Here is a 26,183-nt window from a genome sequence, read left to right on the forward strand (position 1 = left end):
AAGGAAAGGTGCTGACAGACAGTCAGTGAAGAGTGTCCGGTGGATCCCAAGGCTGGGATCAAGAAGGAAGGATACCTGCAAGCAGAAGGGACAGAGTCTGGGTCACTAGCCAGTGACCACGTGGAACCAGGAAGGAACCAGGTGATGTCGGGAGATTGCAGGTGAAGAGGAGAAGCTTGTCGCAGCAGCAACGGGTACCAGGAGACGTTGAGGACGACCAGGACCAGGAGGCGAGCTGTCCCACGAAGGCTCTTGCTGTTGGCGGCGTCAAAGTCGAACTAGGACTCACCAAGCCTTGGCAAGCGGAACCCACGAAGAATGGAGGACTTGCTTCTGGTGCAGACCAGGAAGGTCTGGGGTGCCTCTCTTTTGCAGAGGAGCAGGAGCCAGTCTGGAGGAGCCAAACCAGCAGTGGAAAGTTAAAGGTGTGTCGTCACTGAGGTTACCAGCCAACGGGCAAGTAACCGGACAGACGCGGCAAGCAGGAAAATGCAGAAGGGCCCCACGCAGGACTCGTGGAGTGTGGGGCTTTGGGTTGGGGCTTCTCAATCCCCGGTGCACAACTTCGAGGGTGCCTCAGCAGCTGCGCTGGAAGATAATCGCCACTTTTCCCAGGTAGCCGGTCCCACGTCTCTCGTCGCCTCCACGGATCTCAGCTCGGCTGTGGATGTGGATCAGGGTCGGAGAAGTCTGGAAGTCAAGGCTCTGGTCGGGCTTTGCAGTCGGTCCCTCGTAGAACTTCAGCAAAGCAAAGGGTAAGTCTCTTGATGGTGCCTGTTTGCACAGGGTGACCACTCCTTGGCCACAAGGGAGATTCTTCAGTCTTCTTCTTTCGTCGAATGTCAAAGGCCCAGAGTTTCTGTTCAAGTTGCAGGTTCAGGATAATCTAATCTCCTGGGGCCCAGCTACCACACGTATACTAATCTGGGGGGCTGGGTTGCCTGCTAGGTCACGCCTTATGGGTGGGACCTGGGAGGGGGGTGGTTACACCCCCTTCCCTTTGTCCAGTTTCGCGCCAGGACTGGGGCTGGAGTGCCCCAGCACCGGTTTGAACTGGACTATGCATGGGACACCTTGTGTGCTCCAGGCAGTGTCTCGTTTCTTTCATCCCTCCCTGCCCCAATACACTAAGGCCTGTCTGGGGTGGTGCTCGCACCTCCCAAGGCAGGAAACCTTTTGTCCAAGCCTCCCGTGCCGGGATCACTCCCAGCAGCAGGAGGTCAGACTTGTGTCGTGGCAGCAGCATCCATTTTGTGATGCTGGGGTTCTGGTTAACTTTTAACCGGGTACGTAGGTTTCAACATGTCTTCTCCCTCTAGAAGGGAGGGATAATATCCTCATCTCCAGAAATGTGATGGGGGTATTATTCCAAAGTGTTAGACACCTTACACAACATGTTTTGATAAAGCCAAACCATAGTTACCATAACCGTTTAAGATTATAAGGCACTTTAAGAGTATATGGTAGGCTTTTTCATAGAACAGCTATAAGGACATGGTTTCGAAAGCTGCAGACAGGCTCAGCTCATGCTAGAGCACCATCTCACATGTTACCAAGCACTCTGCCTCCAGGATTGTTAAGGCCTGCCATTGGAGTGGCTGATAGGTACACATGTGTCTATATATAAGGTAGGTATAGGAATACTACACGTAAGCAAGGAGTGATTACACGACCTTGCCCCAGCTGAGTGATCAGCCAGTTGTGTCATAATGGAAGGCCAGGCCAGGGGTGGCACAATACATGCGGCAGCCCCTGGTAGGCCTAGGGTACACCTATGCCCTGGGTACCTAAGGTACACTGTACAGGGGTCAATAAGGTGATCCTATCTAATTGGGTTATGCACCTAAAGTACATAGTATTAATTTAGAGAGAGAACAGCAGGGCTGTGGGTCTGATCAGCAGGCCCACAGCCACATCTAAGTCGAAAACCAGTAAAGCAAAAGCAAAAAGTGGGGGTGAACATAGAAAGCAGACCCTACTCTCCTACAGGGCTCCCCACACTGTCTGTGCCTGGAGGGGTCTGTTCCAGCGGATGATCGGCTGTGGAAAGAGGGGCGGGGGTTTTGGGGGCACGCGTGAGGATGGGGGGTTGTGTCACCCCTCAGCCTCTACCTGCAGGTGTCCGGCCTCTCTCTCCTCAGCCCCTCACTCTCCTCTCTCCTCAGGTCTCCACGTGTTCCAGTGCATGTCCGGCTGTGAGCTCCGGGAGGAGGGCGGGGTAAGGGGTGGGGGGGTTCTGGGGGTGCGTGGGAGGGGGGTCTCCTCCAGGGCCGGCTTTAGGGCGGTGCCACCGGTGCCACCGCACTGGGTGCTGGCTTCCTGGGGGGGCCGGGTTTGAAAGTTTATTATGCTTTTGAAGCACCTGCTGCAGCCTTTCTTTCCCCGCAATTACCAGGCCGCACATAAATGTCAAGATAACTTGTGTGATTAATTATCTTCCTGGAGAGAGATGAGCATTTTTTATAGTTGAGGTTTTGACTTCGGTGAAGTTAGTACAGAGGGTTAATATGCCTGCTGCAAAGAAGGTGTACCAAGTAGATTACAGAGTGCGTATGATGTAAACAGATCAGCAGGTTACTGATTTCATAAGAGACATCTTTTTTGTTACTTGCAATTTATAACTTAAAGTCCTAATATACAATAGTGAGCTATTAACTCTCATCCTAGAACTGCATACACACTGCAAAGTATACATTATTAGAACATTGATTAATGTTGCAAAAAGGGTTAATCTGGCTAGAAATCGATTCTTATTATTAAAGAAAACTATGCTGTTTCTTTTTCAACTCTGAGTTTGTGCTTCTCCACACCAAGCACTCTTAAACTATACTGCGTACCAGTATGGATGACATGTGACTCATACACTTTTAGGGGCATATTAGCAAGGGCTGGCGATATAATTATCGCCGCTTTAGCGTCCATTTTCGGGCGAAAAGTGCCGATAATTATATCGCAATATCATCAAGGACACACTAGCGCGTGTTTATTTGATGTAGAGCCCGTTTTTTCACAGCCTCGCCTCGGCGTGACTGTGAAAACAACACATGAAAATATCGTGAAGGCAGCTTCGTGATATTAACAAGTAGGTGCAGATAAAAAAAATCTCGCTACTTCGACCTTAACGCTGGAATTTAACGTCTGTTAAATTCCAGACTAAGGCATACTAATAATGGCAGGTGGATTATGCTGATACGACCACAGGGTCGTATCAGCAATGTTATCGCTGTTTTCCATGGAACATCGCTGGAAAACCAGCGATGTTCCATTGTAAACACCGCTATCGCTGAAATATTATCGCCATAGCGCTATGTATTGTTAATATAGCGATATCATGGCGATAATTTACAGCGATAGCCGGCGATAATATTTCTACAACTATGTGAGGCCAGTTAATATGCTCCTTAGTCCTTTGGCTTATGTAACATTTCCTATACACTGATTTACACAGGTATGATTGATTGTCTCTGTGTAATGTGTGTGTGATGCAAAGTGCTCGGACGCCCTACACTGGTATGAGTGGCGCTATATAACTAATTCAATGCATCTGGGAGCGTGTTGTTATGGAGACTTGGGGGCATATTACCAAGGACGGCGTTAAAAATTATCGCCGGTTTAGCGGCAGAAAACTGCCGCTAATGCGGCGATAACGGGCTTGATAATATGCCCTTGAGAATTCCAATAGAAGTCTATGTCCTAGTGTGAACATGGGCTTCTATTGTAATTTTCCAGGGCATATTATCAAGCCCATTATTGCCGCTTTAGCGACAGTTTTCTGCCGCTAAACCGGCGATAATTTTTAACGCCGTCCTTGGTAATATGCTCCAAGTCACTGTTAAAGGGTGCTAGTGAGAGAATCTGTGGTGGTCATTGGGGGGGCGCCAGCAAACATTGTCGCACAGGGCGCCACCAGCACTAAAGCCGGCCCTGGTCTCCTCGCTCTCTGTGCCTGCAGGTTTTAGACCTCTCCTCAGCCCCTCACTCTCATCTCCCCCCCTCAGGTCTCCACGTGTTCCAGTACATGTCCGGCTGTGAGCTCCGGGACGACAGCTCCATGGGGGGGTTCCTACAATACGCCTTCGACGGACACGACTTCATCAGCCTCGACAAGGACAGACTGACCTGGACGGCGGCCATGGATGCCGCCAGGATCACACAGGACCAGTGGAACTCGGACAGGAGCATCGTCCAGTATTGGAAGGACTACCTGGAGGGGACGTGCATCGAGGGTCTGAAGAAACACCTGAAGCTCGGGGCGGAGAGGCTGCAGACAGGTGGGTTATGGGAGTTTATATAGCGCTTACTGCCCCCACCAGGCGCCAGCTCCTCTCAGTGCACAGAGGTGGGTTATGGGGGGGGGGGGGTTTATATAGCGCTTACTGCCCCACCAGGCACTGACTCCTCTCTGTGCATAGGCACTGGCAGTGCAGAGAGGAGGGTTATCAGGGTTTATATAGCGCATTCTGCCCCCACCAGGCACTGACAATGCAGAGAGGTGGGTTATGGGGGTTTATATAGCGCTTACTGCCCCCACCAGGCACTGACCCCTCTATGTGCACAGGCACTGACAGTGCTGAGAGGTGGGTTATGGGAGTTGATATAGCACTTACTGCCCCCACCAGGCACTGACCCCTCTCTGTGCACAGGCACTGGCAGTGCAGAGAGGTGGGTTATGGGGGTTGATATAGCGCTTACTGCCCCCACGAGGCACTGACTCCTCTCTCTGCACAGGCAATGGCAGTGCAGAGAGGTGGGTTATGGGGGTTGATATAACGCTTACTGCCCCCACCTGGCACTGGCTCCTCTCTGTGCACAGGCACTGGCACTGCAGAGGGGTGGGTTATGGGGGTTTATATAGCACTTACTGCCCCACCAGGCACCGACTCCTCTCTGTGCACACGCACTGACAGTGCTGTATGGCACGGAGCTGGGGGGGGCAGTGTTACACTGAGGGGATTGGGGTTTCTTTTGTGCCCCTGCGAAGTCTGGTCTGCCCCCACCATCCCCCCCGGCCCGTTGAAGGGAGGGGGGTGCACTGTTGTGTGTGGGAGATAAAGCGTGCCTGTGGGGGCTCTGTATGAGGTCTGTGCTCTGACCCCACCCGCACTCTTTCCTTGCTCTCTACTCCATCATGGTGGGGGGTGGAAGTGGGTGAGAATAGATTTTCTACCTTTGACTTTGTTCCATGTTCCACACCAGGGCCGGCTTTAGCGCTGGGCCGTCCGGTGCGACAGTCTTTTTGCCCACCCTATGACCACCTTCTCCACAAATTTCCTCCTTACCCCTCTCCAAGAGAACCCTCATCTCTCACTCACAAGCATTCCACTTTCTTTTAGTGCTACTCGTAGGTCACTTGCACGGTTCTTTGCAGCAGGCACATTAACCCTCTGAGCTACTACATGATCAGTCAAAACTAACACTAGACATGAGTCCCATCTCTCACCAGCAGCAGCATTAATCACCCGCGTCATCTTGACATTTTTATTGTTGCCTGAAAATTGCTGCAGCATACTTTTAAATCTTCAATCTATCTACCCCACTCCACGCTACCCCACTCCACCCCAATGTACCCCACTCCATCCTTCCCAGCCTATATCACTCCATGCTTCCCACTCCAGTCTACCCCAATCTACCCCACTCCACCTCAATCTACCCCACTCCACTCTATCCCACTCCATCCTACCCACTCTACCTCACTCCGTCCTTCCCACTCCACTCTACCCTAATCTACCCCACTCCACTCTACTGCAATCTACTCCACTCCACTCTACCGCAATCTACCCCACGTAAATCTACCCAACTCCACTCTACCCGGTTTGTACCCAACTCCACTCTACCCCAATCTACCCCACTCCACCTGACTCTACCCCACTCTACTCTACCCCATTCCACCCCAATCTATCCCACTCCACCGCACTGTACTCTACCCTACCCCACTCTACTGCAATCTACCCCACTCCACTCTACCTCACTCCATCCGTCCTACTCTACTCTACCCTAATCAACTCCACTCTACCGCAATCTACTCCACCCCACTCCACTCGATTCTACCCCTATCTACCCCCTCCACTCTACCGCAATCTACCCCAATCTACCCCACCACACTCTACTCAATTCTACTCCACACTACCCGATTCTACCCCACTCCACCCCAATCTACCCCACTCCACTGCAATCTACCTCACTCCAGTCTAACGCAATCTACCCCACTCTACCCCACCCCAATCTATCCATCTCCACTCTACATGATTCTACCCAACTCCACTCTACACCACTCCACCTCAGTCTACCCCACTCCACTCAATTCTACCCCACTCCACTCTACCCGATTCTACCCCACTGCACCCCAATCTACCCCACCCCACTCTACCCAATTCTACTCCACTCTACCCAATTCTACCCCACTCCACCCCAATCTACCCCACTCCACTCTACCGCACTCTACTCGATTCTACCCCACTCTACCCAATTCTACCCTACTCTTCCCGATTCGACCCCATTCCACCCTATTCCACCCCACTCTACCCGATTCTATCCCACTCTACCCGATTCTACCCAAATCTACCCCACTTCGCTCTACCGCAATCTACCCCACTACACCCCACCCCAATCTACCCCACTCCACCCGATTGTACCCAACTCCACTCTACCAAAATCTACCCTACTCCACTCCATCCTAGCCAGTCTACCTCACCCCACTCCACTCTACCCTACTCCACTCTACCTCACTCCACTCTACCTCACTCCAACCTTCCCACTCTAATCTACTTTCCCCCACTCCAATCTACCCCACTCCAGTCTTCCCCACTCTACTCAACCCCCTCTCCACTTTATCCCAATCTACCCCACTCTAAGCTAAAGGGCAGTCGAATATCGACCCACACTGAGACAACATTTAACAGGTAGATTAGTCGACTATACCTTGGAGTTTCCATCTCTGCCCCAGCAAGACCCTATCAGAGCCAATTCTAGATATACATCTCAGTAGTAACTGTAGGTCTGATACTACAAGCATCGTGGATCACACAGGAGATATGGGAGATCCCGGCTGCCCCTGCCGCTCCATGTCTGTTCTTAGGATAGACCACCAACAAACTGTTCGCCTGAAAGAGTTCTCTAGAAAATGCCCTTGCCTCAGTTAATAATGTGGTGTATATGGTGGGGGTCACAAAACTCCACGGAAACAGAGATTGGAAATAGAGGAAACATTCATTAATGAAGCCGCCCACTGGGTGAGGGAGGTTATACACTGGTATTTAGTCACATGGAGGGACATCTAGGAGCGTGGAGACTGAGGGACCCAAGGGACCATGTGACTACATCAGATAGAACTCTCAAATGAGGAACTTTCCGATGGCTTCATCAACATTGAGTACAGAACATTTCCTCCCTCGTGCACAGGCATAGAGACTGAACACCTTCTGCCTTGTGCACAATACACAAAGCCATCGAGGACCCTTATAGAAGCCTCAACACCTTCTGCCTTGTGCAGAATACACCAAGTCATCGAGGACCCTTATAGGAGACTCAACACCTTCTGCTTGTGCGCAATACACCGAGCCATCGAGGACCCTTAAAGGAGACTCACCACCTTCTGCCTTGTGGATAAAATACCGAGCCATCGAGGACCCTTGTAGGAGACTCAACACCTTCTGCCTTGTGTGAGAAAGTGGGTTTCTGTTGCAGTAAACCCTCCCCTTTTTCTTTTTTTGTTGCCAGTCTACTGATGCTCTTTGACTTGGTGTGCCCTGGGCTCCTGCCAATCGGTGCCCAGGGCCTGTGTTCCTTCCCTAACACTGCCTAACAGCCGAAACCCAATTGGCATCTCTGGCCACCTGTCAGCCCCTGGTAAATGGTACCCTAGGTACCCAGGGCCCTGTGACCAGAGAAGACCCCTAAGGGCTGCAGCACTTATTGTGCCACCCTTAGAGGACCTGTGCCCTGACACACATTCACTGCCTTTGCAGGCTGAGTGTCTTGGTGCAGAACAAAACAGAGAGTCGACATGGCACACATCCCTGTGTGCCATGTCCACAACACACACTGCCCTGGCATACCTCAGTCACCCCTCTAGCTGGGTGCCCTATGCCAGTGGTGTGGGTACAGGTGCATGAGCCCTGCACCCCTACAGTACCCAGGTCCATTCCTGGGCACTGTAAGTGCAGTGCTGCCATTAAGAGTATATGGTGCTGGGAGGTCGTCAACACGAACACCACAGCACCATGATGGCTACACTGAAGACAGAAGTTTGGTATCAAACTTATCAGCACATTAAACTCACGCTGATGTCAGTGTGGGATGTAATGTAAGATGCGCGACAGAGGGCAACTTAGAGTTGCCCCCTGAACCTAACCTACAATCCACCCACGTCCTGTCTGAGGGGTTGCCTAGGCTGCCACACAGCAGACTTGTTGCTGGACCCCTGGGTAGAGAGCCATCCGCTCTCCTGGGCCTGCAACAATGCACATCCTGGGAGAGGTGCTAGGTCTCCTCCCCCAGGATGGGCAGGGGAAGCTTCAAAGGCATGCCGCCTATGTGAGCTTCTCCAGGCCACTTGCTGTACTCAGCAACTGGCCCCCACCGGTTCTGACCCCCACTCTGGCGGGAAGACTGGCGGGAAACCCTACGTGAGGTAAGGAGGTGTGCCAGCCTGTGCCAAATCCACCCCTTAGGTGGGGGAGGCGAGGTGAAGCACATCTCTGGGCCCTCGCCATCTTGAAGGTGGGGAGCCCTGCCCAATCAGGACTAGGCTACTGCCCCCCTCCCACAGGAGAGTGGCAGGATAGGAGGTGTACCCACCCCAGGTAAGGGACCCATTGGTCCCTGCCCTTTACCTACCTGTAACGCCCCTAAATTTAGTATTTAGGGGCACCCTGAACCTTCCTTCCTCAGATCCCGAATCCGAAACAAGCAAGAAGATCAAGAAACAAGAAGACCTGCCATGCAGCTGCTAACAAGAGGAAGACACCAACTGATTTGGCCCCAGCCCTACAGGCCTGTAGACCCTCGAACCTGCTCCTGCTAAACCCCTGCGTCTCCAGTGGTCAGCAACCTCAAAAACCCCGGAGGACCTGGCTGCCTTGCTCATCTAAAGACAGGGACTCCCACGAGCAGTGGTCCTGCTTAAAGCAAGTAACAAGCCCCTGGTGCCAACCAGGAACCGCGACTCCTGCACACTCTGCACCCGCCAAGCCTGGCCTGTGCCGGAGTGGACAAAGACCACGAGGACGTCCCCCCGGCGACTGTGACCCCGAATCCAGCACCCAAGGACCCACCTCGATGCTCCTGACGACGCCTGCAGCCTCAGAACCAGGGACCCCCCCCAACCGCGACCAGCTGAGGGTAAGATTTCCCGACGCGAAAAGACAGCCCTGCGCCCCCTGTGCCCGACTCCTGGGTGCCTACCTAACCTACAGCTTCTCAACTTACCTCTCGAAGTGGTGGTCGCACCTGAAGAATCTTCGTCCCCGAGCTTGCAGCCTTTGTTCATCACTGAGCTTCTCCATTGAAATCCATTGAGCGCCCAACAGCTTAAAAGCACCCTGCACCCAGCCGCCCGAGTGCCCCTGGGAGTGCAACATCTATCCTAATCTACTTCCCCACTTGCCCTAAGTAAGTGACCAGGAGCCCAGCTCTCACAGCCGCTTGGCCTGCTTGCCAGCAGCCACCAACCAAAGGCCCCCTGCCCGCCATAGGCTAACATTGGGCCTAACTCTCTCTGCACCCGGCTGCCCCTGTGCCGCTGAGGTTACCTGACCCTGGGAGTCACCTGAGTCTATGCCCAGAACCTTATCTCTGCCAGTCGAGTACTTACCCAAAAGCTGATAACTCACTTTTCTTCCATAGGGTAACATTGACTGGTTTCACTTTGGAAATTCTTCTAAGTGTCGAGTTTTGAAACTTTAAAATATTCACCAAAAATCAGCCGAGTAACGAAAACGAAAATACTCACCTGCTATTAGGTGAGCTCCCAGTGCTGGATCTTGGTGCCCAGCACTGACTCTGAAAAATATTCACAACCGTACTTACCAGTAACCCAATTTTCTCCCATAGGAAACCATTGACTGTTTTTCTGTGAAATTGCTTCTAAGTGTCGATTTCTGCAAACTTTAAATATTCTTTAAAAATCGTATAAATTATGAAAACGTAATTACTTACCTGTTTTGGCTAAAGGTCCCAGTACTGAGTCTAGGCACAAAAGTAACTAGAACATACTATACCTGCAACTTGAATTTTCTTCCATAGGAAATCATTGACTGTGTTCTATGAAATATTTTCTAAGTGTCAACTTTTAAAATAGCAAAATAATGTTTAAAAATCATAACAGTAACTAAGTCGACTTTTAGCACTTGATTCCAAGTACTGACCCAGGACTGAATCTAGGATCCAGTCCTGGAATTCCAAAAGTAATCCTAAAAGTAATCTGTTGCAAATAACTTGAAACTTCCATTGAACTCAATGCATGATTGTGTTTAAAATTGTGTTGTTTATTGCAACCACTTGTAACTTTCTACAAAAGTCAATTGCATATTGCAAAAGTATTTATATAAAGCATCTATTGTTGGTTCTAAAATAAAACAAGCATATATTTTTTATATATAAACCATTGGCCTAGAGTTCAGTTATTGAGTGTATGAGACCATTTGCTGACTGAGTGTGTGCAACAAATGCTTTACACTGTCCTCTGATATTGCCTTACTGCTCGACCAAGCTACCACTTTAGAGAGTAAGGTTATATCTAACTTTAGCCTCTGCCAAACCTCTGGGGACTGTGGACTCTGTACACCCTGTACCTATTTGGGAACAGTATATACAGAGCCACTTTCTCACAATGGGGGGGGGGAGGCATCCAAGGGCCTCACTGTTCCTCGCTCCTACTCCCACACAATCTGTGTTGCCTCCTTCAGATCTCACTCTTCCTGTGCCCCCCGCCTCATTGGAGGGGGATTCTTGCCTACAGTCAGTCTGCCTGGCACCCTTGCCCCCCGCCTCAGCCCCTCACCCCCCTATGGATGGTTCAATGAGGGTGCGGGGGCTCCCATAACTCTCTGGCTTGAGGTGCCACACCCCCGCCCCCTCACACTGCCTCTCCCCCTCAGGTCCAGGTGGTGTTTGGCTGCTCTGGTTGAAGGAGGGGGTTATGGCTCCCCCCAATCTCTGCCTGGAGACATCGGACCGTCTCTCTGACACCCCTCCCCCCCTCTCATTTCACCTCTTGTCTCCGGACTTTTACTTCACTCTATGCTGCTCTCCCTCAGGCACAGTCTGTCTGCCTCCCCCCACCCCCCTCCAGAGGGAGGGCTTGTGAGAAGTTGGCCTGATGTATGATGTCACTAGTTCTAGTGTATACCTTATATCAGTCCAAACAACCCTTATGGTGATTGGTTGTAAAGTCAACCTTATAGACCAGCTATCCTAGTGGTAGCATGGACAAGAGCAGTCTTAGGCTAAACTCTGAATGGCATGTGAAGCCAGCTGTTATACCATTTGTAACCCCTTGAATACCAAATGAAAGGACACCACAACAGATATATATATAAAATAAAGTGTATTTATTCTAGTCAAACCCTCAGCACTCTTTATGAGATTCGAGGTAAGTACAACACAGTCTTATTCAAGCATACATAAGTCACACAGGTAAGTAATACAGTTAGCCCCTAGGGGCCACGCAAACCATATACTAAGTAAGTGGTGTCACGGAAATAGGATAGGCCTAGGCTTAGGGAATCGCTGGGGCTACACTACACTACCAAAGGTTAGGAAGTGGAAGGCCCACGGGATTCAGGTGCAGAGTGGAAACACTCACGCGTAATGCGTATAATCGATAGAAATAGTACAGTTTAGAATTATTAAGATTTAGGACACTTCTGGAGTAACTAGGAAGTCGAGACTTGAGAACTAGACACTAGGATAGTCAATACCCTGATGAGCACCGGAGTACCCAAGTTACCTAGCCCACGGGCTGCGGGTGCATAGGTGTGAAGTTGCGTCGGGTTTCGTCATCGATTCCTATGGATGCCTGAAGGAAAGGTGCTGACAGACAGTCAGTGAAGAGTGTCCGGTGGATCCCAAGGCTGGGATCAAGAAGGAAGGATACCTGCAAGCAGAAGGGACAGAGTCTGGGTCACTAGCCAGTGACCACGTGGAACCAGGAAGGAACCAGGTGATGTCGGGAGATTGCAGGTGAAGAGGTGAAGCTTGTCGCAGCAGCCACGGGTACCAGGAGACGTTGAGGACGACCAGGACCAGGAGGCGAGCTGTCCCACGAAGGCTCTTGCTGTTGGCGGCGTCAAAGTCGAACTAGGACTCACCAAGCCTTGGCAAGCGGAACCCACGAAGAATGGAGGACTTGCTTCTGGTGCAGACCAGGAAGGTCTGGGGTGCCTCTCTTTTGCAGAGGAGCAGGAGCCAGTCTGGAGGAGCCAAACCAGCAGTGGAAAGTTAAAGGTGTGTCGTCACTGAGGTTACCAGCCAACGGGCAAGTAACCGGACAGACGCGGCAAGCAGGAAAATGCAGAAGGGCCCCACGCAGGACTCGTGGAGTGTGGGGCTTTGGGTTGGGGCTTCTCAATCCCCGGTGCACAACTTCGAGGGTGCCTCAGCAGCTGCGCTGGAAGATAATCGCCACTTTTCCCAGGTAGCCGGTCCCACGTCTCTCGTCGCCTCCACGGATCTCAGCTCGGCTGTGGATGTGGATCAGGGTCGGAGAAGTCTGGAAGTCAAGGCTCTGGTCGGGCTTTGCAGTCGGTCCCTCGTAGAACTTCAGCAAAGCAAAGGGTAAGTCTCTTGATGGTGCCTGTTTGCACAGGGTGACCACTCCTTGGCCACAAGGGAGATTCTTCAGTCTTCTTCTTTCGTCGAATGTCAAAGGCCCAGAGTTTCTGTTCAAGTTGCAGGTTCAGGATAATCTAATCTCCTGGGGCCCAGCTACCACACGTATACTAATCTGGGGGGCTGGGTTGCCTGCTAGGTCACGCCTTATGGGTGGGACCTGGGAGGGGGGTGGTTACACCCCCTTCCCTTTGTCCAGTTTCGCGCCAGGACTGGGGCTGGAGTGCCCCAGCACCGGTTTGAACTGGACTATGCATGGGACACCTTGTGTGCTCCAGGCAGTGTCTCGTTTCTTTCATCCCTCCCTGCCCCAATACACTAAGGCCTGTCTGGGGTGGTGCTCGCACCTCCCAAGGCAGGAAACCTTTTGTCCAAGCCTCCCGTGCCGGGATCACTCCCAGCAGCAGGAGGTCAGACTTGTGTCGTGGCAGCAGCATCCATTTTGTGATGCTGGGGTTCTGGTTAACTTTTAACCGGGTACGTAGGTTTCAACATGTCTTCTCCCTCTAGAAGGGAGGGATAATATCCTCATCTCCAGAAATGTGATGGGGGTATTATTCCAAAGTGTTAGACACCTTACACAACATGTTTTGATAAAGCCAAACCATAGTTACCATAACCGTTTAAGATTATAAGGCACTTTAAGAGTATATGGTAGGCTTTTTCATAGAACAGCTATAAGGACATGGTTTCGAAAGCTGCAGACAGGCTCAGCTCATGCTAGAGCACCATCTCACATGTTACCAAGCACTCTGCCTCCAGGATTGTTAAGGCCTGCCATTGGAGTGGCTGATAGGTACACATGTGTCTATATATAAGGTAGGTATAGGAATACTACACGTAAGCAAGGAGTGATTACACGACCTTGCCCCAGCTGAGTGATCAGCCAGTTGTGTCATAATGGAAGGCCAGGCCAGGGGTGGCACAATACATGCGGCAGCCCCTGGTAGGCCTAGGGTACACCTATGCCCTGGGTACCTAAGGTACACTGTACAGGGGTCAATAAGGTGATCCTATCTAATTGGGTTATGCACCTAAAGTACATAGTATTAATTTAGAGAGAGAACAGCAGGGCTGTGGGTCTGATCAGCAGGCCCACAGCCACATCTAAGTCGAAAACCAGTAAAGCAAAAGCAAAAAGTGGGGGTGAACATAGAAAGCAGACCCTACTCTCCTACAGGGCTCCCCACACTGTCTGTGCCTGGAGGGGTCTGTTCCAGCGGATGATCGGCTGTGGAAAGAGGGGCGGGGGTTTTGGGGGCACGCGTGAGGATGGGGGGTTGTGTCACCCCTCAGCCTCTACCTGCAGGTGTCCGGCCTCTCTCTCCTCAGCCCCTCACTCTCCTCTCTCCTCAGGTCTCCACGTGTTCCAGTGCATGTCCGGCTGTGAGCTCCGGGAGGAGGGCGGGGTAAGGGGTGGGGGGGTTCTGGGGGTGCGTGGGAGGGGGGTCTCCTCCAGGGCCGGCTTTAGGGCGGTGCCACCGGTGCCACCGCACTGGGTGCTGGCTTCCTGGGGGGGCCGGGTTTGAAAGTTTATTATGCTTTTGAAGCACCTGCTGCAGCCTTTCTTTCCCCGCAATTACCAGGCCGCACATAAATGTCAAGATAACTTGTGTGATTAATTATCTTCCTGGAGAGAGATGAGCATTTTTTATAGTTGAGGTTTTGACTTCGGTGAAGTTAGTACAGAGGGTTAATATGCCTGCTGCAAAGAAGGTGTACCAAGTAGATTACAGAGTGCGTATGATGTAAACAGATCAGCAGGTTACTGATTTCATAAGAGACATCTTTTTTGTTACTTGCAATTTATAACTTAAAGTCCTAATATACAATAGTGAGCTATTAACTCTCATCCTAGAACTGCATACACACTGCAAAGTATACATTATTAGAACATTGATTAATGTTGCAAAAAGGGTTAATCTGGCTAGAAATCGATTCTTATTATTAAAGAAAACTATGCTGTTTCTTTTTCAACTCTGAGTTTGTGCTTCTCCACACCAAGCACTCTTAAACTATACTGCGTACCAGTATGGATGACATGTGACTCATACACTTTTAGGGGCATATTAGCAAGGGCTGGCGATATAATTATCGCCGCTTTAGCGTCCATTTTCGGGCGAAAAGTGCCGATAATTATATCGCAATATCATCAAGGACACACTAGCGCGTGTTTATTTGATGTAGAGCCCGTTTTTTCACAGCCTCGCCTCGGCGTGACTGTGAAAACAACACATGAAAATATCGTGAAGGCAGCTTCGTGATATTAACAAGTAGGTGCAGATAAAAAAAATCTCGCTACTTCGACCTTAACGCTGGAATTTAACGTCTGTTAAATTCCAGACTAAGGCATACTAATAATGGCAGGTGGATTATGCTGATACGACCACAGGGTCGTATCAGCAATGTTATCGCTGTTTTCCATGGAACATCGCTGGAAAACCAGCGATGTTCCATTGTAAACACCGCTATCGCTGAAATATTATCGCCATAGCGCTATGTATTGTTAATATAGCGATATCATGGCGATAATTTACAGCGATAGCCGGCGATAATATTTCTACAACTATGTGAGGCCAGTTAATATGCTCCTTAGTCCTTTGGCTTATGTAACATTTCCTATACACTGATTTACACAGGTATGATTGATTGTCTCTGTGTAATGTGTGTGTGATGCAAAGTGCTCGGACGCCCTACACTGGTATGAGTGGCGCTATATAACTAATTCAATGCATCTGGGAGCGTGTTGTTATGGAGACTTGGGGGCATATTACCAAGGACGGCGTTAAAAATTATCGCCGGTTTAGCGGCAGAAAACTGCCGCTAATGCGGCGATAACGGGCTTGATAATATGCCCTTGAGAATTCCAATAGAAGTCTATGTCCTAGTGTGAACATGGGCTTCTATTGTAATTTTCCAGGGCATATTATCAAGCCCATTATTGCCGCTTTAGCGACAGTTTTCTGCCGCTAAACCGGCGATAATTTTTAACGCCGTCCTTGGTAATATGCTCCAAGTCACTGTTAAAGGGTGCTAGTGAGAGAATCTGTGGTGGTCATTGGGGGGGCGCCAGCAAACATTGTCGCACAGGGCGCCACCAGCACTAAAGCCGGCCCTGGTCTCCTCGCTCTCTGTGCCTGCAGGTTTTAGACCTCTCCTCAGCCCCTCACTCTCATCTCCCCCCCTCAGGTCTCCACGTGTTCCAGTACATGTCCGGCTGTGAGCTCCGGGACGACAGCTCCATGGGGGGGTTCCTACAATACGCCTTCGACGGACACGACTTCATCAGCCTCGACAAGGACAGACTGACCTGGACGGCGGCCATGGATGCCGCCAGGATCACACAGGACCAGTGGAACTCGGACAGGAGCATCGTCCAGTATTGGAAGGACTACCTGGAGGGGACGTGCATCGAGGGTCTGAAGAAACACCTGAAGCTCGGGGCGGAGAGGCTGCAGACAGGTGGGTTATGGGAGTTTATATAGCGCTTACTGCCCCCACCAGGCGCCAGCTCCTCTCAGTGCACAGAGGTGGGTTATGGGGGGGGGGGGGTTTATATAGCGCTTACTGCCCCACCAGGCACTGACTCCTCTCTGTGCATAGGCACTGGCAGTGCAGAGAGGAGGGTTATCAGGGTTTATATAGCGCATTCTGCCCCCACCAGGCACTGACAATGCAGAGAGGTGGGTTATGGGGGTTTATATAGCGCTTACTGCCCCCACCAGGCACTGACCCCTCTATGTGCACAGGCACTGACAGTGCTGAGAGGTGGGTTATGGGAGTTGATATAGCACTTACTGCCCCCACCAGGCACTGACCCCTCTCTGTGCACAGGCACTGGCAGTGCAGAGAGGTGGGTTATGGGGGTTGATATAGCGCTTACTGCCCCCACGAGGCACTGACTCCTCTCTCTGCACAGGCAATGGCAGTGCAGAGAGGTGGGTTATGGGGGTTGATATAACGCTTACTGCCCCCACCTGGCACTGGCTCCTCTCTGTGCACAGGCACTGGCACTGCAGAGGGGTGGGTTATGGGGGTTTATATAGCACTTACTGCCCCACCAGGCACCGACTCCTCTCTGTGCACACGCACTGACAGTGCTGTATGGCACGGAGCTGGGGGGGGCAGTGTTACACTGAGGGGATTGGGGTTTCTTTTGTGCCCCTGCGAAGTCTGGTCTGCCCCCACCATCCCCCCCGGCCCGTTGAAGGGAGGGGGGTGCACTGTTGTGTGTGGGAGATAAAGCGTGCCTGTGGGGGCTCTGTATGAGGTCTGTGCTCTGACCCCACCCGCACTCTTTCCTTGCTCTCTACTCCATCATGGTGGGGGGTGGAAGTGGGTGAGAATAGATTTTCTACCTTTGACTTTGTTCCATGTTCCACACCAGGGCCGGCTTTAGCGCTGGGCCGTCCGGTGCGACAGTCTTTTTGCCCACCCTATGACCACCTTCTCCACAAATTTCCTCCTTACCCCTCTCCAAGAGAACCCTCATCTCTCACTCACAAGCATTCCACTTTCTTTTAGTGCTACTCGTAGGTCACTTGCACGGTTCTTTGCAGCAGGCACATTAACCCTCTGAGCTACTACATGATCAGTCAAAACTAACACTAGACATGAGTCCCATCTCTCACCAGCAGCAGCATTAATCACCCGCGTCATCTTGACATTTTTATTGTTGCCTGAAAATTGCTGCAGCATACTTTTAAATCTTCAATCTATCTACCCCACTCCACGCTACCCCACTCCACCCCAATGTACCCCACTCCATCCTTCCCAGCCTATATCACTCCATGCTTCCCACTCCAGTCTACCCCAATCTACCCCACTCCACCTCAATCTACCCCACTCCACTCTATCCCACTCCATCCTACCCACTCTACCTCACTCCGTCCTTCCCACTCCACTCTACCCTAATCTACCCCACTCCACTCTACTGCAATCTACTCCACTCCACTCTACCGCAATCTACCCCACGTAAATCTACCCAACTCCACTCTACCCGGTTTGTACCCAACTCCACTCTACCCCAATCTACCCCACTCCACCTGACTCTACCCCACTCTACTCTACCCCATTCCACCCCAATCTATCCCACTCCACCGCACTGTACTCTACCCTACCCCACTCTACTGCAATCTACCCCACTCCACTCTACCTCACTCCATCCGTCCTACTCTACTCTACCCTAATCAACTCCACTCTACCGCAATCTACTCCACCCCACTCCACTCGATTCTACCCCTATCTACCCCCTCCACTCTACCGCAATCTACCCCAATCTACCCCACCACACTCTACTCAATTCTACTCCACACTACCCGATTCTACCCCACTCCACCCCAATCTACCCCACTCCACTGCAATCTACCTCACTCCAGTCTAACGCAATCTACCCCACTCTACCCCACCCCAATCTATCCATCTCCACTCTACATGATTCTACCCAACTCCACTCTACACCACTCCACCTCAGTCTACCCCACTCCACTCAATTCTACCCCACTCCACTCTACCCGATTCTACCCCACTGCACCCCAATCTACCCCACCCCACTCTACCCAATTCTACTCCACTCTACCCAATTCTACCCCACTCCACCCCAATCTACCCCACTCCACTCTACCGCACTCTACTCGATTCTACCCCACTCTACCCAATTCTACCCTACTCTTCCCGATTCGACCCCATTCCACCCTATTCCACCCCACTCTACCCGATTCTATCCCACTCTACCCGATTCTACCCAAATCTACCCCACTTCGCTCTACCGCAATCTACCCCACTACACCCCACCCCAATCTACCCCACTCCACCCGATTGTACCCAACTCCACTCTACCAAAATCTACCCTACTCCACTCCATCCTAGCCAGTCTACCTCACCCCACTCCACTCTACCCTACTCCACTCTACCTCACTCCACTCTACCTCACTCCAACCTTCCCACTCTAATCTACTTTCCCCCACTCCAATCTACCCCACTCCAGTCTTCCCCACTCTACTCAACCCCCTCTCCACTTTATCCCAATCTACCCCACTCTAAGCTAAAGGGCAGTCGAATATCGACCCACACTGAGACAACATTTAACAGGTAGATTAGTCGACTATACCTTGGAGTTTCCATCTCTGCCCCAGCAAGACCCTATCAGAGCCAATTCTAGATATACATCTCAGTAGTAACTGTAGGTCTGATACTACAAGCATCGTGGATCACACAGGAGATATGGGAGATCCCGGCTGCCCCTGCCGCTCCATGTCTGTTCTTAGGATAGACCACCAACAAACTGTTCGCCTGAAAGAGTTCTCTAGAAAATGCCCTTGCCTCAGTTAATAATGTGGTGTATATGGTGGGGGTCACAAAACTCCACGGAAACAGAGATTGGAAATAGAGGAAACATTCATTAATGAAGCCGCCCACTGGGTGAGGGAGGTTATACACTGGTATTTAGTCACATGGAGGGACATCTAGGAGCGTGGAGACTGAGGGACCCAAGGGACCATGTGACTACATCAGATAGAACTCTCAAATGAGGAACTTTCCGATGGCTTCATCAACATTGAGTACAGAACATTTCCTCCCTCGTGCACAGGCATAGAGACTGAACACCTTCTGCCTTGTGCACAATACACAAAGCCATCGAGGACCCTTATAGAAGCCTCAACACCTTCTGCCTTGTGCAGAATACACCAAGTCATCGAGGACCCTTATAGGAGACTCAACACCTTCTGCTTGTGCGCAATACACCGAGCCATCGAGGACCCTTAAAGGAGACTCACCACCTTCTGCCTTGTGGATAAAATACCGAGCCATCGAGGACCCTTGTAGGAGACTCAACACCTTCTGCCTTGTGTGAGAAAGTGGGTTTCTGTTGCAGTAAACCCTCCCCTTTTTCTTTTTTTGTTGCCAGTCTACTGATGCTCTTTGACTTGGTGTGCCCTGGGCTCCTGCCAATCGGTGCCCAGGGCCTGTGTTCCTTCCCTAACACTGCCTAACAGCCGAAACCCAATTGGCATCTCTGGCCACCTGTCAGCCCCTGGTAAATGGTACCCTAGGTACCCAGGGCCCTGTGACCAGAGAAGACCCCTAAGGGCTGCAGCACTTATTGTGCCACCCTTAGAGGACCTGTGCCCTGACACACATTCACTGCCTTTGCAGGCTGAGTGTCTTGGTGCAGAACAAAACAGAGAGTCGACATGGCACACATCCCTGTGTGCCATGTCCACAACACACACTGCCCTGGCATACCTCAGTCACCCCTCTAGCTGGGTGCCCTATGCCAGTGGTGTGGGTACAGGTGCATGAGCCCTGCACCCCTACAGTACCCAGGTCCATTCCTGGGCACTGTAAGTGCAGTGCTGCCATTAAGAGTATATGGTGCTGGGAGGTCGTCAACACGAACACCACAGCACCATGATGGCTACACTGAAGACAGAAGTTTGGTATCAAACTTATCAGCACATTAAACTCACGCTGATGTCAGTGTGGGATGTAATGTAAGATGCGCGACAGAGGGCAACTTAGAGTTGCCCCCTGAACCTAACCTACAATCCACCCACGTCCTGTCTGAGGGGTTGCCTAGGCTGCCACACAGCAGACTTGTTGCTGGACCCCTGGGTAGAGAGCCATCCGCTCTCCTGGGCCTGCAACAATGCACATCCTGGGAGAGGTGCTAGGTCTCCTCCCCCAGGATGGGCAGGGGAAGCTTCAAAGGCATGCCGCCTATGTGAGCTTCTCCAGGCCACTTGCTGTACTCAGCAACTGGCCCCCACCGGTTCTGACCCCCACTCTGGCGGGAAGACTGGCGGGAAACCCTACGTGAGGTAAGGAGGTGTGCCAGCCTGTGCCAAATCCACCCCTTAGGTGGGGGAGGCGAGGTGAAGCACATCTCTGGGCCCTCGCCATCTTGAAGGTGGGGAGCCCTGCCCAATCAGGACTAGGCTACTGCCCCCCTCCCACAGGAGAGTGGCAGGATAGGAGGTGTACCCACCCCAGGTAAGGGACCCATTGGTCCCTGCCCTTTACCTACCTGTAACGCCCCTAAATTTAGTATTTAGGGGCACCCTGAACCTTCCTTCCTCAGATCCCGAATCCGAAACAAGCAAGAAGATCAAGAAACAAGAAGACCTGCCATGCAGCTGCTAACAAGAGGAAGACACCAACTGATTTGGCCCCAGCCCTACAGGCCTGTAGACCCTCGAACCTGCTCCTGCTAAACCCCTGCGTCTCCAGTGGTCAGCAACCTCAAAAACCCCGGAGGACCTGGCTGCCTTGCTCATCTAAAGACAGGGACTCCCACGAGCAGTGGTCCTGCTTAAAGCAAGTAACAAGCCCCTGGTGCCAACCAGGAACCGCGACTCCTGCACACTCTGCACCCGCCAAGCCTGGCCTGTGCCGGAGTGGACAAAGACCACGAGGACGTCCCCCCGGCGACTGTGACCCCGAATCCAGCACCCAAGGACCCACCTCGATGCTCCTGACGACGCCTGCAGCCTCAGAACCAGGGACCCCCCCCAACCGCGACCAGCTGAGGGTAAGATTTCCCGACGCGAAAAGACAGCCCTGCGCCCCCTGTGCCCGACTCCTGGGTGCCTACCTAACCTACAGCTTCTCAACTTACCTCTCGAAGTGGTGGTCGCACCTGAAGAATCTTCGTCCCCGAGCTTGCAGCCTTTGTTCATCACTGAGCTTCTCCATTGAAATCCATTGAGCGCCCAACAGCTTAAAAGCACCCTGCACCCAGCCGCCCGAGTGCCCCTGGGAGTGCAACATCTATCCTAATCTACTTCCCCACTTGCCCTAAGTAAGTGACCAGGAGCCCAGCTCTCACAGCCGCTTGGCCTGCTTGCCAGCAGCCACCAACCAAAGGCCCCCTGCCCGCCATAGGCTAACATTGGGCCTAACTCTCTCTGCACCCGGCTGCCCCTGTGCCGCTGAGGTTACCTGACCCTGGGAGTCACCTGAGTCTATGCCCAGAACCTTATCTCTGCCAGTCGAGTACTTACCCAAAAGCTGATAACTCACTTTTCTTCCATAGGGTAACATTGACTGGTTTCACTTTGGAAATTCTTCTAAGTGTCGAGTTTTGAAACTTTAAAATATTCACCTAAAATCAGCCGAATAACGAAAACGAAATTACTCACCTGCTATCAGGAGAGATCCCAGTGCTGGATCTTGGTGCCCAGCACTGATCCTGAAAAGTAATTACAACCGTACTTACCATTAACTAGATTTTCCTCCATAGGATAACATTACCTGGTTTTCACCAAAAATTCTTCTAAGTGTTAATTTTTGAAACTTACAAATATTCCTTAAAAATCACCTGTGTAACAAAAACAAATTTCTCCCGTAGGATAACATTGGTGATTCTATGGCAGGACCGGAGGCTTCGGATTATGCATTATTCTCTCTTCGCTTTATTATAACAAAAACATCCAGCAGCCAGAAATAAAGTCATTGTCAAGAACAAGAAAAACTACAACTCCCAACAAGCCGGGAGATACATCAGTCTATAGTCCTTCCACCATTTCGGCAACAGGTCTTCATAGTCCCCTGTCTGTCTCATCTCTTCCTCTTTCTTCGCTGCTTCCGCAGCCAGTTAAGTGCTCCTGCATCTTTTCCTTATTACTCGATTTCCTTGGTGATACTGTGACAGTTATACATATGTGCTTTGTATTTCTTAGACTACTGGCATATTCTTTCGCAGATTCCTTGATTTTACCGCGGGAGCGCGTCCTTCGCTCCTTACATGGTTTCGGCCCCTTGCGGTGCTTGCATTGCCCGCTAGAGGGACTCGGTCCTATCGTTGCTCTCACACTGGCGCTCTTCACTGAGGAGTCGCGCTGCGAGAGTAACGAGCGGTTGCCTTGTCCCGCTGCCTCACCGTGACGCCCGTGTCTGGGCTGTATTGTCCCCCATATCTTATTGACGCCCCGGCGGGGGTCCGTATTTGTCTTTGAACTGACGCGCTCCTCGGAGCGTTGTATTGCACAAGAGACCCGCTTTGTTTTTAGCGCGCGAACGTGCTCTGCCAAACCTCACGCATCTCGCGGTACACGCGAGGGAGGCTGCCCCTATTTTGCCACCACTGGTTGCCCATAATCTTTGCAGGTACCGGCCTGCCCTTACAATTCTGAAGGGTCTTTTCCCTCTGCCTGTAACATCCTTAGTGGTAGAAGGATCGCTTTGGTTGTTTGGTTTTAGCTGTGTATGTGTCTACAGGGTTGCTAGTCATGTCTGATCAGGCGGAGTACTATGAGGAGGAGGCCCAGGGTTTTTCCCCTTGGGATGACGATTTTTTTTGAGGCGGTGGACACCTCCATTTACAGAGTAGTCAATGAGGTGGTGGGTCCTATGGAGCAGCGTCTATCCCAAAAGATTGTCCAGGAGTGTGCGAAGTTAGCGGCGCAGCGTTCTGAACCCCCGGCTGAGCCTCTGAAGCAGTCCGGGGAGAAACCTCCACCTCCTAAGAGACAGTGTCTTGAGGGTGTAAACGTGGCCGCCTTCGAGCGCCTCAAATCTGCTTTTGGGGATTCGGCGGGTCCTTCCGTTCCCCCAACTTTACCGGTGGATGTCCCGCAGGAACCTATAGAACCTCCCTCACCTGCGACGGACGACGATGGAACTTTAGGGGACACTGAAGATGAGGCGGCGTCTTCACAGCCTTGGCTTCCGTCAACAACTTCTTCTACCTCCACGGCTGCGAACCCTGAGAACGCAGACATGCTTAACCCGGATGAGATTATGCACCCTCGTTCGGGGACTTGGATCCCCGGGGAGAAGGTGGCCCGTTTTGTGGCCAGTAGGCTCCGGAAGCCCCTGGAAAAAGAGGCTCGGGGTTGTCTTCAGGCGGAATGCCCTAGACCCTCGTTGGAAAATAAAATCGCATTTACACCAGAGCTTGATCCTAAAATGGCTACATTTTTGGCTAAATTTGTCAAGGACCTGCGGAAGGGCATCGACCGGTCTTGGCGTTCCTGCCAAGACAAGTTGTTGGACGCCATTGGCCCCATGACCAAAATACTGGACATGGCTGAGGAGGCGAAGGTCTCAGGGTCGGCCATTTCCCCGGAAGTTGTTTCGAATTGGGCCCAGCGTGCCATCGTATTCTTAGGTAATGCCAATTGTGCTCTATCTACCGAGCGCCGCCGGTCGCTTCTAATAAAGCTAGACCCTAAACTTGGGGACCTGGCATCCTCGGAGGCTGGTGCTGTGGCACAAGGTGGTCTCTTTGGAGACCCTTTTATTAAAGAACTGGGGAAGTTCGTGGCAAACTTCACGTCATTTGATAAGGCACAGACCAGCATCAAGCGGGTTTTCTACCAGCTGGTTTTCCGCGGGGCCGGGAGAGGTAGGGGCCGCTCTCCCGGCCGAGGCAACCAACAGAACTCCGGTAGGGGGCAAGGCTCCGCTCGTGGTCAGTACAACTCCTCAGCAAACTTCAATAACTTCTACCCCACAAGAGGTCAACGCTTCAGAGGACGTGGAAACTTCAGGTCCAACTCTGGGACCTCTCCCTCCGGTAAGTGTGTCGGTTGCAATGGTTTTGTGATACTTGGGCGGAAATAACCTCAGATGCTTGGGTTCTTCAAACCGTTTGCGGTTTTCACATAGACTTTCAAGGGGAGCCCCTGCAGGAGACTCCACCTCACCGGATCTCCTTCAGCGCCAAAGATGCTCAGTTGATCGACGAGGAGCTCTCCGCATTGCTGGACAAAGGGGCTGTTTGTCGATCAACGCTCCACCCCCACGGTTTCCTCCGCAATATATTTTTGGTCGACAAGGTCGATGGCGGGCGACGGCCGGTGATCAACCTCAGAGAATTCAACATCTGGTTGGTTTACCAGCATTTCAAGATGGAGGGTGTCCATCTTCTACGGGATGTCCTCCTGCCATCCGATTGGATGGTGCGCCTCGATTTAAAAGATGCCTATTTGGTAGTTCCTATCCATCCTCCCCATCGTCGATTTCTACAATTCTGTTGGAGGGAGAAGGTATACGGATTCACCGCCCTTCCATTCGGTCTGTCTTCCGCACCTTGGTGTTTCACCAAGGTCCTCCATCCGGCGGTGGAAGTTCTCCGGGCCCAAGGGGTTCGCATGATCATTTACCTGGACGACATGCTGTTGATGGCTCAATGTCCGCGAACCCTCGTTTCGCAGCTTCAGCTGGCGGTGTCTCTCTTGCAGAACCTGGGTTTTGTAATAAACGAACGCAAGGCCGTTCTCCAGCCTTCCCAGAAGGTAACGTTTCTGGGTTTCGTGATAGATTCCGTGCAAGCAGTTTTGAGCCTTCCGTCACGGAAAATGGCAAACATTCGTCATGAGTTGCGTCAGACGATCTCCAAACCCTACATCTCCTTGCGAAAGTTGGCACGGCTTGTTGGCCTTCTTTCATCGTCCATTCAGGCAATCTTTCCGGGGCCTCTGCACTATCGAGCATTGCAACGCCTCAAAGCTTTCCATTTAAGGAAAGGGAAATCTTACGATCATACCATTCCCCTCTCGGAGGAAGCCAAGGAGGATATTGCGTGGTGGTTGTCCGACATGGAGGCTTGGAATGGTCGGGCAATCTTCGGTACAGTCCCGGACCCGGTCATAGAATCCGATGCCAGCAGGACAGGCTGGGGCACCAGGTGCAGGGATTTTTCCACCAGCGGGTTGTGGTCTGTCGACGAACAGAGTCTCCACATCAACTGTCCGGAACTTTTGGCAGGGTCCTTCGCCGTTCGGTGTGACACCAAGGACAGAGTGCAGTCCTGTGTTTTACTGAAAATGGACAACGTTTCGGCTGTTCGTTACGTCAATCACTTGGGAGGCCTACGATCCCGGGCTTTGGCGAACCTGGCAAAAGATTTTTGGACTTTTTGTCTAGATCATCATATTTCGGTCACGGCAGAATATCTCCCGGGCCGGACAAATTAGATAGCGGATTGGCACTCCCAGTACCTATTCGATTCCAGTCTTTGGCAATTGGATCCACCGATCTTTCAGTGGCTCCAGTCGTTGTGGGGTCCCTTCTCAGTGGACCTCTTTGCCACCCGGTTGGACAATCAGATTCCTCGTTACTTCAGCTGGAGGCCAGATCCGATGGCGGCTGCCACGGATGCTTTCCTTCAGAATTGGTCGAAGGAGAGCTGTTACGCGTTTCCCCCGTTTTCAATGATCACTCGGTCGGTGGCCCAAATTCGCCGACAAGGGTCGGAAGTGACCATGGTGACACCGTGCTGGAGGTCTCAAGTCTGGTTTCCGGTTCTTCTGGAACTTTCTTGGGATTTTCCAATCCTACTCCCCCTATATCCTCATCTGCTTCGGAATCCGGACGGGATGTCACATCATCTGGTCACTCAGGGGCGGCTC

At 51.8% G+C, this 26,183-nt stretch overlaps 1 protein-coding gene across 1 annotated transcript in view; it reads left to right on the forward strand.

The window, feature by feature from the left end:
* The window catches only part of LOC146869740 (uncharacterized), a 507,514-nt gene that overhangs the window by 209,580 nt on the left and 271,751 nt on the right, over window positions 1-26,183 (forward strand). Inside the window, exons 3-4 of the mRNA XM_085640288.1 lie at window positions 3,999-4,271; window positions 16,018-16,290. Coding sequence (XP_085496414.1) covers window positions 3,999-4,271; window positions 16,018-16,290 — 546 coding nt within the window. The remainder of the gene's footprint in view (window positions 1-3,998; window positions 4,272-16,017; window positions 16,291-26,183) is intronic.

Source organism: Triturus cristatus, chromosome 1_1 (assembly GCF_964204655.1).
Source record: "Triturus cristatus chromosome 1_1, aTriCri1.1, whole genome shotgun sequence".
In the NCBI taxonomy this organism is placed as follows: Eukaryota; Metazoa; Chordata; class Amphibia; order Caudata; family Salamandridae; genus Triturus; species Triturus cristatus.